The sequence below is a fragment of the Poecilia latipinna genome, unplaced genomic scaffold (genome assembly GCF_001443285.1).
Source record: "Poecilia latipinna isolate Pla-1442-1.1 unplaced genomic scaffold, P_latipinna-1.0 Scaffold402, whole genome shotgun sequence".
In the NCBI taxonomy this organism is placed as follows: domain Eukaryota; kingdom Metazoa; phylum Chordata; class Actinopteri; order Cyprinodontiformes; family Poeciliidae; genus Poecilia; species Poecilia latipinna.
Genome location: NW_015113018.1, coordinates 689,289 through 706,055, shown reverse-complemented (window position 1 = coordinate 706,055; position 16,767 = coordinate 689,289). Strand labels below are relative to the sequence as shown.

The 16,767-nt window shown below is 40.1% G+C and overlaps 2 protein-coding genes across 5 annotated transcripts in view; one reads left to right on the top strand and one right to left on the bottom strand.

Moving 5' to 3' along the window:
- The first annotated feature begins 127 nt into the window (after positions 1 to 127).
- kctd3 (potassium channel tetramerization domain containing 3) lies at positions 128 to 10,198 on the top strand. Of its 2 annotated transcripts, XM_015037378.1 has the most exons (20): positions 495 to 565; positions 905 to 958; positions 1,805 to 1,850; positions 1,959 to 2,032; positions 2,135 to 2,193; positions 3,355 to 3,435; positions 3,590 to 3,721; positions 4,176 to 4,266; positions 4,798 to 4,988; positions 5,068 to 5,183; positions 5,310 to 5,397; positions 5,616 to 5,732; positions 6,251 to 6,421; positions 6,513 to 6,668; positions 6,923 to 7,019; positions 7,106 to 7,299; positions 7,385 to 7,523; positions 7,610 to 7,732; positions 8,382 to 8,902; positions 8,988 to 10,198. In XM_015037378.1, exons 1-19 carry the CDS (start codon positions 495 to 497, stop codon positions 8,890 to 8,892), a joined length of 2,511 nt encoding a protein of 836 aa, XP_014892864.1. In that variant the 3' UTR covers positions 8,893 to 8,902; positions 8,988 to 10,198. The 2 variants fall into 2 exon arrangements, with proteins under 2 accessions (XP_014892863.1, XP_014892864.1); XM_015037377.1 differs by having other exon boundaries at positions 128 to 565; positions 8,382 to 10,198.
- Positions 10,199 to 11,941: 1,743 nt separating this feature from the next.
- The window catches only part of ush2a (Usher syndrome 2A (autosomal recessive, mild)), a 211,267-nt gene continuing 206,441 nt past the window's right edge, over positions 11,942 to 16,767 (bottom strand). For all 3 annotated transcript variants that reach the window (XM_015037369.1, XM_015037367.1, XM_015037370.1), the window contains 2 exons: positions 14,835 to 15,032; positions 11,942 to 14,258 (listed from right to left, as the gene is read on the bottom strand). In XM_015037369.1, coding sequence (XP_014892855.1) covers positions 14,169 to 14,258; positions 14,835 to 15,032 — 288 coding nt within the window. In that variant the 3' untranslated portion in view covers positions 11,942 to 14,168. The remainder of the gene's footprint in view (positions 14,259 to 14,834; positions 15,033 to 16,767) is intronic.

The window sequence follows — 16,767 nt, the reverse complement described above, 5'->3', positions numbered from 1 at the left end:
ATTCTGACTGACTTAAAAAAGTAAAAAATTAAAGGAAGCGAGATTTACTGTCAGTCAACGTACCGCCATCGATGTCGCGCGTTTAAACGAAAGAGCAAAGTATTGGAGGGGAACTATCTTGCATCATTACAGACGCGCATCCCAGCTGTTTCACGATGCTAAAATTCTGCGCAGGCTGCTCTCCCACGATTTTCACACAGGACAGTGATGCAAACAAGCTCCCTGGATAACAAGGGGATGCTCATGCGGTTGCTTTAGTTATAAAACACACCTGACCTTCTGCGTCCACGATGCGGAGGCTATACGATGCGGCTACCGTAGCCTGCCTGGGCTGTGTGTAGCGGATATTTTACGGATGGTGGTCCCAGGGAGAGGCTGTGAGGCTGGGGAGTCGGGGCATCAGCTGAGCCGATAGAGGAGAGTTAGCAAGCTAGCCTTTGTGATCAGCTCAGTGACATTTTCGTGAAAACACTACCTGGTTCGGCTCAGTCACCATGGCCACGAACGGTAACAGTTCGACGCCTGGGATGGGAGAGATCATCCAGCTAAATGTTGGGGGGACAAGGTAAGTGACGTCCACTTGACACCGAGAGGTGATTGTCATCTTTTCATAAACATTTACTCTTGCGATTATACTTACAACATCTTCATAACTTATGTAATCAAAGCAGATAACATAGATCACGTACTCCATCATTACTGCTTATACAACAATGAGTAATTTACTTTGTACACAATGTACAATTTCTACAAAATGAAACCCAATGCTTTTTTGTAGTCCTATTACTGTTTTATGATAACCAATTCTTAAATGTTTAATTAAATCAAGTATTCACTCATAAGTCATAAAGAGATCCTGCTCGAAATGTGTTGCCATTCATCATTTGCCTGTATCCTTCACAAGGTTCAGCACATCCAGACAGACTCTGACGTGGATCCCTGACTCTTTCTTCTCAAGGTTAGTTCAATGGATTCAGCTCTTTTATTTTTATATATTTATTTTTTATAAACAATGCCTCACAAAAGTAATCACACCACTTGAACTTTTCTAACTTTGTCATGTTATGACCACAAACTTTATTATTTTAAATTAGGTAATGAAGAAACAGAAAGTTGAGCCGAATTATGAAGTGGAAGATATTTTAACTTTGGGCAACAAGAAATCTGAGAAGTGTGGCATGCAATTCCTGTAGCTGTGGCTTTTTCTTTAGTGTTGTTTTCCTGTTGGAAAGTGAACCTCTGAACCTGTTTCAAGACTTTTGCAGTGTAAAAGTTTCATCCCATGTCACAATGTGATTATATGTGAAATATAATAAATATTGCATTTTATGTTTTGTGAAACCAGTGAAAACATCTTTTTAAAAATATTTTTGGTTAAAACTTTTGTCATAGTTGAAGAAATGCTGTCCCACCTGGTGTTAGTGATTTTAAGTCTAGATGAAGGCGACAGTTAAAGAGAGGCAGGATATTGGAGCTGGTAAGATATTTTTGTTGCAAAATTAAACACTGCTCCAAGTACATTCCTACAACAGCTGAGCAGAGCTATAAAAGACAGTCAGAATAACTGGTTTAACACCTGCTGGCCTGTAAGTCAGTTTCTGCTCTCTGCTGTCTTTAGTTCAGTCACTGCAGAATGACTTTTCCTACAAGTTAACACAAAAACATACAGTAAGGATGATAATCCAGACTTCAGAGTTACTGCATTGGTTTTCTTGGTGTAGAAATAAATTGATTATAGTAATTGAGTTACTGGTTAGTGGAAATGGAGAACTGATTGGATAACATTTGTCTCTATTCCTTTCAGTTTACTGAGTGGGAGGATTTCCACTCTGCGGGATGAAACTGGAGCTGTGAGTTGAGGTCTCCTACTACCACAGTTAAAATGGTTTCTGATTGTGCAGTTTTCAAAAATAATTAATTGTACGTCTTTTAATAAGTTATCATTGCATCACTTTCAGATATTTATTGACAGAGACCCCACAGCCTTTGCACCAATTCTCAACTTTCTTCGAACCAAAGAACTGGACTTGCGGTACAAAAATGCTCGACTACTACTGAATTTTTAGGAGGGTGTATCTTTGTGATATGACTTGTTCGAAAAACATTTTCTGTGTCCTGTTTTTTTTCTTTTTAGGGGCGTCAACATCAGCGTCCTGCGCCACGAAGCAGAGTTTTATGGGATCACTCCTTTAGGTATGGTTGTGATCAGTTTGGGGTGGAAACTTTGAAAGCAACGGTGCTGATGGGATGTACTGGGTTATATACAGTTCTTTGAAGAAGTATTCATAGCCTTTGAGGATTTTAACACAAACTTAAGTGAATTTTATTGGAATTTTATGTCATAGACCCACAGAAAGTGGCCCATTACTGTGCATAAATCTGAAAAGTGTGGCATGCATTAATCTTTACCATGTATGCAAAATCTAGTACAACCTCAAAAGACACCTGACTGGTAAATAGAGTCCAGCTGTGTATAGAAAAAGATAAAAAAAAAAAAAAACATCCATCATTTTCGTTTTATTTTGAATTGATTTATTTTACAAAATCCCAATTCAATCCCCAGAACTGATGTTTTTAACTATGAAGTGACAAAATTGGAAACAGTTCAAGGGATATGAATACCAGGTAAAATGTTGTATAACCAGGTTATATTTACATACAGCTCTGGAAAAAAAATTAAGAGACCACTTATCAGTTTCTCTGATTTTACTATTTCTAGGTTTATGTTTGAGTAAAATGAACATTATTCTTTTATTCTATGAACTATGACAACATGTCTCTGAAAATCCAAGTAAAAATTTAGTATTTAATTGCATAAAGATAACAACAAGGTGCAGAGCTTTCAAACCTCAAATAATGCAAAGAAAACAAATTTACATTCATTTAGAAACAACAATACTAATGTTTTAATTCAGGAATAGTTCAGAAATCAATGTTTGGTGGAAAAACCATCAGGTTTTCAATGGGGCTCAGTGCAGTGGACTCTGAATTATTTATAGAGATGTACATCTGTGTTTCTTTTTTTTTGGTACATTTGAATCCAACATGACAGACATTTTATTCTAAAATAAATGTCTTCATGTGTCAGATTATTAACTAAGGTCAAACGCAGGACAAAGTTACTTCCACATACATGCTGTTTTACATCCTTGTTTCACTGTTTTAAACTTCCCCACATTAACAAGAAGAAATAAACAGGCCTGGTCTGTCACAAACTCAGTAAAGAAAATGCAAACTGAAGGCACATGAAGCTAAAGAAAATAATTAATTTCTAAGGTGACAGAAACAAAAATAGACAGGTAACTTCATATGAAATGGTTATGTTGATGAGTGTTTGCGTGTGAACCTGTGCAGTGCGACGCCTGCTGCTGTGTGAGGAACTGGACCGCTCATCATGTGGCAGCGTTCTCTTCCATGGCTACCTTCCTCCTCCCGGTAAAAGCCTGAAACTCTCACTGAATGAACTGAAAACAGACGTAGTGTAGGTTGCACCACAGAAATTATCTAGACTCCACCTTGTACTAACATGACAGAACAGTGTAAAGGGAAAAGTAAGTGGATTTTTGTTGTTGTTTTTGTTTCTGGACAGTCGTCCCGGCTCGGAAGTCGGCGCCTGCAGCTTCTGATGAGCGACCAGGTCCGAGTGGAGCGGAGGGCTTCACCCGCGGGGTTCCCCTTCCTCATCCGTCTTTGTCTGGAACAGATGACCCAGAGAAACTGGGTAAAAAGGGAGAGAATACATTTAAATATTTGTTTTAGCTGACAACATTAGAAGCAAATAAGAACATTTCAGGTGGTGGACTAAATTGTGTTAGACTGGATTTGTGTCTGACCTTTAAAAACTCGATCTAAAATCCATACTTGGCCTTTCAGTTTGTCCGTGTGTGTGTGTGTGTGTGTGTGTGTGCTAAATGCATGCATAACAGAGTAAATGTACGTTTTTGTTTGTGCCTTCTTGCAAGAGTGCATTAGTGCGCCTGCTAATGTGTCCTAAAATCTTTTTAGTGCTCAGACTAGCAGCACTCACTGAAGTGGCCTAGTTTCATGTTGACCTGCTGACTAGTTTGTTCCTGCTTCCTGAAAAATCTTTTTCATTCAAGCATTCATTAAGAAACATCAGTTCACTTCTACCAGCAGTGAAAATGGGAATTTATTTACTCTGTCTGTGTTTGCAGATTCAATGGTTGACCCCAGGAAAGTGCTGATTATAGCAGGACACCACAACTGGATCGTTGCAGCTTATGCACACTTTGTCATCTGCTACAGGTAACCGTTTTATTATTTCTCATCAAGAAAGTGTGAAGATTTTCTGTGATTGTTTTTGTAGCTCTGACTCCAGCAGCTGTATATGCCTTCTAAATCTCACTCAAAGCCTTTAATGGGCTTGCTTTGTGCCACACTTTTTCCTTTCGCTACGTTTTCCGTTAACAATAGTCCCTGCTAGTTCTCTTAGCCATGATTTCTTTGTTTCTTAACTCTCTTGTGCAGCATTTCAATATCCTCTGTTCGATAACTGTCAACAGTTTTCTCCTGGCTAACAGAAGACCTTTGTAATTATCTTTAGTAATATTAAAATTTTGGGCTTTTCATTTATCACATCCTTCAAAATAAATTGAAATAAACAACCGTATTATACTGCTATGGGTATGAATGTTTGCATGTGCTTTAATGAAACAAAATTAACTTTTCAGATGCTTCCATACTGCTGACTTAGTTAAGTGTTAAATAAATCAATTTTAATCAAAGACCCACAGACGGAGGTTACAGTATTAGTTGGTGTGTGTGCTCTGGCTGCAGGATAAAGGAATCGTCTGGATGGCAGCAGGTGTTTTCCTCTCCCTACCTGGACTGGACCATAGAACGTATAGCACTTAACGCTAAAGTGGTGGGAGGTCCACATGGAGACAAGGACAAGATGGTGGCCGCCGCCTCTGAAAGCAAGATTATCCTCTGGAGTATTCAAGATGGAGGCAGCGGAAATGAAATTGGTAGGTTTCAAGAATCAAAGGGAACAGCGCTGGTTCGGGTTCTGGTTCTACAAGCGCTGTATTTTAATTCCCGCTTTAGGTGTATTCAGCCTCGGCGTTCCTGTTGATGACCTCTTCTTCATTGGCAACCAGCTGGTGGCAACAAGCCACACAGGAAAGGTTGGCGTGTGGAACGCCGTCACTCAACACTGGCAGGTGGGAATCGTCAGTGAGCGTTTACTGGATGCTGACATTCATCTTTACACATGTTTGTCATATTTATGCACTTCCTCTTATTCTCTTTTATTTACCACTGTAAGTTCACTTTTTGTATTTTGTTAGGTTCAAGATGTAGTTCCCATCACCAGCTGTGACACGGCCGGGTCCTTCCTGCTGCTGGGCTGCACCAACGGCTCCATCTATTATATAGGTGTGAACAGACACACACAGAGCAGCCAGCCTTTTTGGATCTTACTGAAGCTCTGTTACAGGATATGAATCTTATTTATAAAATATTAAAAGATTGTTACTGTTTTTGTCACTAAAAGATTTCTGTTCAGCTGTTTTAGATACATTTTTTTTTAAAATCTGATGGACATTCAAAATGTTTACATGTTGTTCCATAAGATCTCAACGTCCTCTTCTCAGACATGCAGAAGTTTCCTCTGAGGATGAAGGACAATGATCTCTTAGTGACTGAGCTTTATCACGACCCTTCAAACGATGCCATTACTGCACTGTCTGTGTACCTCACCCCTAAAACCAGTAAGTACTGAATAAACACTGAAAGAAAAAGGGTTACATTATATGTATGGGATGGGGACTTTGCTTCTGTTTGGTTTTTTAATCCTACTTGGAAAAGCACTTGTGGTTCCACTGTGGCTCTTAACGACTTGCTTACAAACTGAATAATGTTTTAAAATGTAAATATACTTAATAGCTTCACCAATTTTCCTCAGATGTCTTCAGACAATGTATGCATAACATTTCCACAAAAGAATGACATTTATTGTTTCACCATGATGCAAACTATGTGCTTGTTTTTGGGCATCATTTTATATAAACAAACATGTTCAACTGAAGAAAATATATAAAATTTCAAAACAAAAATGTAATATTTGCTTTGCTAATTAAAAATCTAACATTTCCTATTGTAGGAGTCATTTTGTTTAAAAGAGTTATGTTGAGTTGTGACCCTTAGCTAATTTTATTTGGCTGGCATGAAGGCTTTTAGGGTTGCAGAGGTCGCAGACTCCTGACCGTTATGTTTATGCTGCTCTCAGGCGTGAGCGGGAACTGGATAGAGATCGCCTACGGGACGAGCAGCGGAGCAGTGAGGGTGATCGTGCAGCACCCAGAGACGGTGGGATCGGGCCCTCAGCTGTTTCAGACATTCACTGTGCACAGAAGCCCAGTGACGAAGATAATGTTATCTGAGAAACATCTGGTGTCGGGTAACAAACGTTCCTCTGTTTAGTTTTTACAAAATTCAGATGTTTGAAACCTCACCAGATTGTTGTGTGTGTGTGTGTGTGTGTGTTTTAGTGTGTGCGGACAACAACCACGTTCGGACGTGGACGGTGACACGGTTCCGAGGGATGATCTCCACTCAGCCAGGCTCCACACCTCTGGCTTCCTTTAAGATCCTGTCCCTGGAAGAGACGGAGAGTCATGGCAGCTACTGCTCTGGGAATGACATAGGTGAGACGGGAACATACACAATTAGCTTAAACATATTGTTAGTGATGTTGAATGTACAAAATATAGCAGAGATTAAAAAGTAATTAAAAAGATACATGCAGATGCAAATATTTTGCATTCGAATGAAATGAAAGTTAACCTTGGAGTGTGTAATGATTGGCACAAATGTAGAAACCTCAAAAGGGAACCAACACAGATTTGGACATTTTTTTCTAAAAGTTAAATGTTTAACCTGAATTGTTTGGTTTCCACAGGCCCGTTTGGAGAGAGAGATGATCAACAAGTTTTCATCCAGAAAGTCATCCCCATCACCAACAAACTGTTTGTTAGGCTCTCCTCAACCGGAAAAAGGTACCCTGGCACATGGTCCTCCACACACATGTATCAGTGTTACTGTGGTTAACATGTGCATTTGATTTCTTTTTGTAACGTTCCAGGATCTGTGAAGTGCAGTCGGTGGATGGAACCACCATCACCTGCTTCATGGTTCGGGAGTGCGAGGGCTCCAGCCGGATGGGGTCCCGACCGCGCCGCTATTTGTTCACCGGTCACGGAAACGGCAGCATTCAAATGTGGGACCTCACCACTGCGATGGACACAGCCAACAAAGGAGAAGAGAAGAAGAAAGACGGTGAGGAAGGAGAGACGAGTGGCTGAAGCGTCGCCAAGCTGTGTGTAAGTTTCTATTCACTAACTCCTGTAATGTTGTTTGGCAGAAGTGGGCGGGCCGACAGAGGAGGAGCTGCTTCAGCTGCTGGACCAGTGCGACCTGAGTACCTCCCGCTGTGCCACCCCGAGCATAAGCCCCGCCCCCTCTGTGTTGCACCACACACGCCTCAGAGAGTCTATGTCAAGGTTCGAGAGATGACTGCGTCGTATAACCGTTTGGTAATGTTTCTGCCCATAAAAGATCTCACCTTTCTGTCTCTGCTCAACCTCAGTTTGCAGCTGCAGGCCCAGGAATCTATTCCTGAGAGCCAGGTCACCTACGGAGCCGTGCGGCCCTACAGAGAGAGCCCCCTGCTGGCCCGCGCGCGGCGAACCGAGTCCTTCAACAGCTACAGGTGAAGCAGCATTTTTCAGTCCAGTTAGGAATGGGCATTTATCATATCATTCATCACTTATTGTCATGGTTAAGAAGTTCAGATTAAAGCTGCAGTATGTAACTTTTATCAAAAATGTTTTTTACATATTTGTTAAAACTGTTACAGATAACCTGTGAAAAAACTGAGCTCCTCTCCCAATGCTAACTAGAGCGCAACCAATCAGAACTAGGAGGCGGGTTTTAGTGCTGTCAATCACAATTGTGTGTGGTGCTGCTGATTCCTCTTTCACCCTCTCCATTGCTCTCTGCAGAGAATCCCCTGAATGCTAGGCTAGTTAGATTAGCCACCAATGATAAACGATTTTCCTGTAACAATAAGTTGCTTGAGCAGCAATTATACAAGATTAATTGACGGCGCTAAGACCCTCCTCCTGACTTTGATTGGTTATCTTTGGCCGGAGTGATGCATTTCATCAGACGGAAATAATCTGACAGGAGATGGAGAAGATCGATCTTTTCATATTCTGTCAGGACAAAGTGTCAGGTTTAACAAATATGTAAATAACATATTATTTATAAAAGCTACATGCTTCAGCTTTAATGATGTTTAAAACCCCCCAAAACTGTCCATATTGCCAATCCTTTAAATGCCCGGTATATTTTTTTAGAGACTTCCAGAACTTTAGCCTGAGTCAGACGTCCAACCCCGGACACAGTCAGATCCCAGACGCCCGGCGCTCGCTGTGTAACTTTGGGCCTGAGGACAGTGAGAGGAGCACCTCCGTCATGGAGCTCTGGGCTTCCCGCAACGCCGGATACATCTCAGCGAGTAAACCAGAAGTCAGTCAAGAATCGCCACAGCAACCTCCAGACAGCCCAGTTCCAGGAGCGGACGTGAGGCGAAAGGTGCACACTCAGCCAGAGGAAGGGGATGCTGCTGGGTCGGGAGGAGACGGGGCGAAGGCCGATGGCGCTGTGAGGAAGAGGGGCGTACTGGAAGGGGGCTTTCTGGGGCGGAAGAGGGCTCCTCCAATTCCACATCTCTCCTCGGGATCTGAAGGTGGGGGCAGTGACTCATCTGCAAACGCCTCGCCCTCGCCAACCAAACTGTCGTCCTCCACTTCGCCGCGACACAGGAAGCCGCCAGCCGAGCCGTCCGGTCATGACAGCAGCCTGTGACATCAGTAAGGTTATAGCCTGTCAGCGCTAAATATGTAGGCAAAGGAAGAACACACAATCAGCTGCAGCAAAAGTCGCTTTTTTCTTACCTACAGGTGTGGCTCATGAAGAAGCTGTAAGTCTCCAACACTATCAGTATCTGTGAGGTGTAGTTGAACTTTTTTCCGTCTTGGTACATTTTAAGTCTGTTTTAAGAAGATTTCAGGATTTGATTAGGTCAATCACCGGACGAGTAAAGCTAGTAAAACAGAAATAAGCCCAATACTAGTAACCATGTGTTGGAGTGATGGTTACAAAATCAAATTGCCTAAAATTTTGAAACTTGCTTTTAAAATATTGATCTACATTTGCAAAATAAATGTGAAAAAAATATATAATTCACACAAAAACTTAAATATTTATCCGAAAAATCTTCACCAATCATACAAGAGCTTTGTCCTCCTATCTCTCTGCAATAATAATAATCACAATACTTTTTTCAACAATAGAACTCATAACTTTATTGTGTAGTGGATGTCGGCCCACTACATGTTATGTTACTTACCTAAAACATGTCATCCGGTCCAAAATGTTGGCAGCTACTTGAATCCTAGGATACTTTCTTTACTGCAGCCAGAGTCAGAGGGGTTTACATTAAAACAACTGACAAACTGTGCAGGTCGGGCATGCAATACGAGCTTCGCTGCAAGGCAGCGGTGAGGTGGAGATGCAGACTGGAAACACAGACTGGTATTCAGATGAAGGTAATGGCAAATGATCATATGTGGTGACATTCTGTAGATGTGAAATATGCTTAAATCTAGTCCGTTTTTGTCATTCGTGCAACTTCACTTTGCATAAACATTATAGCCTCCTCCTAAATGGAAAAAATATATTTTAACACGTTAATTAAATGTACAGCAGCTTGCAAAAGTATTTCACATTTTTTCTCCCAGACATATCACAAATATACCCACTGAGTTCATTTAAATAATACTAAACTTGGATTTTTTTGACCTACATGCACTAAGTATGGCAGAAAACTAAGGCTGCTCATAACACGAACCATCATCACTGTGAATCAGTGATGGCAGCGTCATGCTGCGGGCGCTTTTCTTCATTCAGGACAGAGTTGATGGGAAGTTGGTCGGAGCTAATTACAGGAAAACTCTAGAAGAAAATAAGACTTGAGACTGGACTGGACTGGAGGTTTTTCTCCCAGCAGAACATCAACGCTAAACACACAGCCACAGTAAAACGGAAACATTCAGATCAGTGCATTCAGAAATGTTGAAAACTGTGTATACCAATAAAAAATAAATTCATATTTGTTGTAGCGTGACAAATGTGGGAACAAAAACACTTTTGGAAGGTACTGTACATTTTAAAGCAGAGATTTTATGGCATTTAGTCCTTAAAAAACATTCACTCGAAAACTTTTCAGTGCCCATTTCTGAGGAAATGCTTTAGTAGAATAAGTGCTTCTTTTCCCGCTTGAGATTATCCAACCCCCCTCCTCCCAAAATGTGCCTGTGAAAGATCATTTATTAACACTAATAACATTTATTAGTTTTATTTTTTCATACCTTATATTAGATCTAATGAGAGGATTTAGACATACACGCCCTCACTTTGACTCATTTAAGAGAAATGTTGATATGTCGTGTGTCAGATGGCTGTTGTAGTGCCTTATTTAACTTTTGTTGTGTTTCATTGGAGAAATATAGTGACCAAAGGATTGTGAAGAGGGAGAGCACTGTGTAGGAACATAATGGATCTGCCTGATCCGGCTTAGTTAAGGCCAGATCAGAGTAAATTATGGACCACAATGAGAAAAGCGATGCATTAGTGAAGGCTTTAAGTACGTAACTTGATGCATTTCCAGAAGTGTTTGTATGTTTTAGAGGTGAGTTACTTTAGCTACACCTAAAAACATATCGGAGAGTGAAAAAATGAAGCTGCGTAGCTTCGGTCACGACTTGTATAAAGACACGTCGATTTTGATACACTAACATCGCAGTGAACATGCATATTCAAAACAAGTCCTAAAGAGGATGCACTCATTTGTTTTATCGTATATTTATACATCATGTATGCATAAAAGGCCTGTATTGATGTAATCACATATTGGACCTAAATATGTTTTTTTTCTTGCACTATCCAGTCTATTACAGAAAATTGAGTGTTTATTTTAGATTTAAAAATATACAGTTTAATGTGCATTGTAGTGCATAGGTGTTTGTTTGCAGCATGTTTTGTCTGTCGTCCGCCAACTCCTCTCTGGCTATGTTTACATTATATTACAGCCAGACTCTAACGAGCTAAAACTCATGCATATCTGTTTATTTAAGCTTCTTCATATGATGTTGTGTTATGTACTGAATTTAGGAAATGCTGTAAAATGAAGTAAAATATTTACAGCTAAACTTTTCATAAATGAAGTTGACATTGATTCAGAGTTTGTGTAGTTTAGTTACGATGAGTAGAGCGTCATTTTGTCTTTCCAAAACTGATAACTAGGCACGGGCTGGTTAATGTGACCTTTTGCGGTTCCTAAAGATGCACAACAATATCTAATTGTGTTTATTTCAAACAGAAAATCAATACTTATGCCCGCCTATGCAAACAAACACACATTGACTGGTGCAGTTTTAATGTTATTACACATACAAAATAACTTGGTGCAGTTTCATTTCTATTTAATCTATTCATATAGTGGCAATTTGAACTCTATCTCAATGCACCTTACAAGAGAAATACAGGTTAGATAGAGAAATGTATATAATGTTCAGTCATAGAGGTATTTCTAAGTTTTCTGTCCAAGGACAGTTGCCATTTGCATGGTGTTATTGACTTAAAAGCAACCTCGCCTTCAGAGGAAGTATATGATGATAGCGGATGTTTGACTGCATCGATAACTTTGCAGTTATTCCTCACACAGCAGGAAGGAGCGACTCCCTTAAAACAGGAAGAAGAATCCAGAAGCATCCATTCAGCAGCAACTTGAGCTTTCCAACAGAGTAAGTTTTGGGAAATTTAGAGGAAATTGATACTGAAATCCGAACTTTTCAAAAACCTCATCATTAACCTGCCCGTGCCTACCTGAAGTTTGCAACAATCCACTCTTACACTGTATTTTTTTTAATACAACGCATGTCATATGTATTCTGTAACACACTATATGGTATATTAGAAATCCTAACATTTCCAGGTCTTATGTGCTTGACTGTGAAAAAGGAACATTTTGATGAGATTAATCCAAACAAGCTGATGTTGTAATGATGATTCTGATGTATTTAAAGCTGACTTCAGCAATCGGAAAGCCACAGTGAAGAGCAAGAGACGAGTTTGATTGCCTGCTTCCTTTAGACACCGTGCAAAAGCAAAAATGTTTTGTTTTAAGCATCGGAGGTGTGTTTTTTTCCCCCATAGCTCTGATTTCACTAACCTTCCCGTCAGACAGTCTCTTAGATGGCCTCTGTCGTCATTGTGATTTATGAGTTTAATAAAAGCCTCTGTGTGCGTGTGTGTGTGTGTGTGTGTGTGTGTGTGTGTAGCTCAGGGCCATACTGTCCCTTACAATCACTCCACAAACTCTTTTCACAGCCTCCCCCTCCCTCTGTGGCTGACAATAGCTGTGAATGCGGGCCGCGAACGCTTCAGAAGTGCCCTTGTCAGATTGGCGTCCTTGAGCGGGGGGGCAGGGGAGGGGGGTGCTCGGTTGTTACTGCCAGTTTGTTAATTTTAAACTTGCCTAGATGTCCCCTTAAGGGACACGGCAGCAAAAGTAAATTACGGCAGCATAGTTTTGATGGAGACAGTGGCGCTGGTGTGTGTGTGTGTGTGTGTGTGTGCGTGTGTGTGGTGACTAAGGCGTTGTACAGCTGTGGGCATATCTGTGTTGTAGGAACTCAGCAGAAAGTGCAAAAGCATGAATTTTAGGTAAAGCTGCTTCATTAGTGCCGACATGATGGGGGGTTAGAAGCATTTGATAGGTCTGTGAGCACAAAGTTATTCTGTTTATCATCCCTATTGAGATCAACATATGGATTTAAAGAAATTATGTTCAAAGGATTTGGATTTCATGTTGTTTAAATGAACAATGTTAACGTCATCAAATAGAACAAACTTTTACATTCGTCAAGTGATGTTTTCTTTTGCCTTTTATTCTAAATCTTCTTTTATTTTATTTAAACATTGGTCTGGTACATTTGTGCTTCTTTTGTTGACTTGCTGCTTTCAAATACTGACATTTCACTTCACAGTGGAGTAAAGAAAGATTAAACTGTCCTTATCTGGCTCTTAGTCTCTTATTTTAACCAGGCATGGTTCACATAATAATGATGGATTTGTAACAAGCTGTTGTTAGAGCAAACTTTAACTATTTCCTGTTTGGAAAAAACCCAGAAAATTCAGTTTTTGATAATTTTTTTAATTAATCACCAAAAATACACAATCTATGAAGTATCTACAAATTAAAAAAAATATACAGTCATAAATAATACTGCCCGTGTTTAAAAAAAAGGTTGGTCATAACAGCGTATTATATATAAAATCTTTTAAAATCCATTAACATTAAAACGAGTGGTTAAATAAGTGATAAATGCTGTTTCTAGGTCCAATCTGTGGAATCTTGACATAATAATTTTACTTCTATAAAAAGACTAATCAGGATGTTTCCTGTTTTTCTCTTTTTAGCTGAAGCTGCAGGTCTCTACGTCAGAACAGTGAAATAATCTGTAAGCCACAGAACAATAACAGTCAATCACATTAACAACAAGTAAACACATCTGAGTTGACCATCAGCCACTGGTTTTACGTTTAAATTGCAATAAGCAGTAAATACACAAAGACATAAGACAAAATCTCAGTTTGGGCCATTTGGTTACATCACAACAAACAAACACACATATGTACATTTCAGCTACATTTATAACGATAATAAAAAAAAGTTGGCAAATCTCTCTAGCAACAATAACATGAAGGCCGTGTGTCCGTCTAAGTGTTGATTACAGACATGGTAATAGGCACAGTTACCAGGTGAGGAAGTGATCGACATGAACTTCTGGATTGTTTTGATTTTACTCATTTAAACTTTCTAAAAGCTGTTGGCAAGCAGAGAAAGCGAATCATAATCTAACCTAAACATCCACAGACCATCTATGCAGAAAGTTACCAGATATGGAGGCTTTAGTCCATATGCGAGCTCTAAATTTAAACATTGTGTCCTTGACTCTACTGCAGCTAACACAGCTTAGAGTGAGTGTTACCAGCCTGGCATCTTCAGGCCTGTTGTCCTACAGATGGGTGTCGGTGAACAGGCTGTGCTCTTTTTTCACAGAGCTTAAGGCCTTGATGGCGTCCACAAACTCATCATCCTCCACATACTGGAAAAAAAGCACACAAGATCCAAACATTATGATGTCAGCAACATTGAAAAAATACTCACGCACTAGTAACTTGTAATAGTTTGTAATTACAGACATATCTCGTCCATTTTCTGATGTCATTGTAAACCATTGGACTGATCAAATGGCATTTAGAGTTTTAGCCTTCTGGTCGCTGTATTTTGTGTCAGGTTAGAGCTGAAAGGTGTTGCAGAGCATCACTGTGCATTGCTAAGCTATCTGATTATGAAGCAGCATGCTGATTAATAGGTGTGTCGCAGCTTAATTGGCTTTAAAGAACCATGCTGACACCCTCAGTCTTCCTTTCAGAAGCAACATCCAATGTCTACCGGGGCTGTTTCACTTCTTAGCACCTTCTCTGTGGATTTTCATTCTGCAACAGCATTTTATGAGACAGACCAACTCAAAACTTCTGAAAAGGCCCTGAATGTTAAAGGAAGTAAAAATAAGCAAATTGGGAAATGATAATGTATGAAATCAAGCAAAATAAGTCGATTCTGAAACTCCTATCAGAGATGGTCAACAACAAACAAACAAACGCATGTCTGTCCTCACCAGCCCAGAATCATGTCCCAGTGGGTTATCCCAGCAACCCTCCTCCATCAGTGACTTCCTGTCAATCAGCTGACTGACGCTGCGGTGCAGGGAATGCTGGGGGTAGGCTTGAGTCAGGTCAGTTTGACTGGGAGCCCGCAGCACAGACATGGGGCTGTAGCGTGAGCTGCTGCTGACTATCTTTGTGTCTGCCAGACCCTGTGAGGTACAGTTAGTACAAGAGCGACCACATGTTTGAAATCATGTTTTACTTACTGTTAATAATAAAATGACAACCGCAGAAACACTGAATTTGTTGCTTCTTGAAATCAAAATGTGAACATAAACTAAACATGCTTCATCTTTCTGTCCAGACAGAAAAATCCAACAGGGGGAACTACTGGGAATTAACCTTTAATTTACTAAAGCTTCATTCTTGATTATAATTATGAAATAATGTAAAATGTGTCTAAAGTATCATATTAATGTTCCATTTACATGTGTAACCACACTGTCCCATATCAAAAAAAGTCACACACTAATACTTGGTAGGACAAATTTTAGCTTTGGTTACATCAAACGTTCAATTTGGCATCATTTAAATCAGCTTCTGCAACGTCACAACATTTATTTCCATCCAGTGTTTTCATTTTTCACCAACATCTTCTAGGACTGATGGATCAGATCACTGTCCACATTATTGTCAAGTGCATCCCAAAGACTCTCTAACCTGCTTATTCAGTATATTCAAGTAATCAGCTGATCTCTTAATGTTGCTGAACCTGGACCTGACCCACTGCAGCAACCCCAGAGCATGATGCTGCCACCACAGACTGCCATCATTTGGACTCATCAAACCACATGACCTTCTTACGTCACTCCAGAATCTAATCTCTTTTCTGCTTAGAAAACTCAAATGTTTTTCATATTAGCCTCACTGATTAGTGGTTTTCTTAAGACTACACAGCTGTTTGGTCCAAATTACTTGAATTTCCTTTACATTGTTCCTGTGGAAATGTTCTTACCTTCACCATTAGTCATAGTAGTGAGCTCTGTTGTTTTTACTATTTCCCTTCATCAAATGTTTAAGTGATCACTAACCATGCTAACTAATCATTTTAGGCCACATTTCTTGGTGGATAGAGGAGTTCCCACTGTCCTTCCAGTGTCTACTAATGCGCTGCAGGGTTTCCTCTGCATGTAATTGATCGCCATGGCAAAATAAAAGCCGCTACACCTTCAGAATAAGGTTTTTCTTTCTTTTTTATTATATATGTAAAGGAAATGAGATGTACCATATTTTTCGCACTATAAATCGAAGGTTATCGATCTGGCAGTACAGATCAATAGCCGCTAAGCTCGGCGTTGGAGACGGAGGGCTGCGACCTTAATAGCAGATTTATTAAGGAAGCAGCCCTCCGCTGCGTCCTTGTGAAAAACCAAGAGCGGCAGAGATACCAGCGGCTTATATATGTAGTTTCCAGTTTTTTTTTGTTTTTTTTACTTTGTGGGTGCGGCTTATAGTGAAGTGCGCTCTATAGTCCGGAAAATACGATATACATGAAGATAGCCACTTGGACAGTCCACCATCAGTTAAAGAAATTCTAATTTTAGGAACTTCGACAACCTCCTTCGCTTGTTTATCACTAACATGTTTTCCTCCACCAGTGGATGCATCTTCCAACATGGCTGTTTAAGAAATTAAAATATACTCACTGCATGGTTGAGAGTCAGATAACATAATCATGCAGTGGGTAGCTCTTGCCCTCCAGGTGGTGACTTTTTTTGACATTCAGTGTAAATTTAAAGACAAGCTCAAAGACTGTGCATCTCTTACCCCCCAGTGACCCCAACAACCAAGCCACTGTTTTCATGAGAAAGGCTGAGGTATGCACACATGCACAAACGAAGCATGCAGATGCAAACACAGAGCACATGCGCCGGAGGATAACCC

Bases quoted from the DNA above. Each gene is read 5' to 3' on its own strand.
- kctd3 (XM_015037377.1), top strand. From the start codon at position 495: ATGGCCACGAACGGTAACAGTTCGACGCCTGGGATGGGAGAGATCATC. The intron at 3,436-3,589 runs GTAAAAGCCTGA...GTTTCTGGACAG, and splicing joins TGGCTACCTTCCTCCTCCCG to TCGTCCCGGCTCGGAAGTCG. The intron at 5,398-5,615 runs GTGTGAACAGAC...TCCTCTTCTCAG, and splicing joins CGGCTCCATCTATTATATAG to ACATGCAGAAGTTTCCTCTG.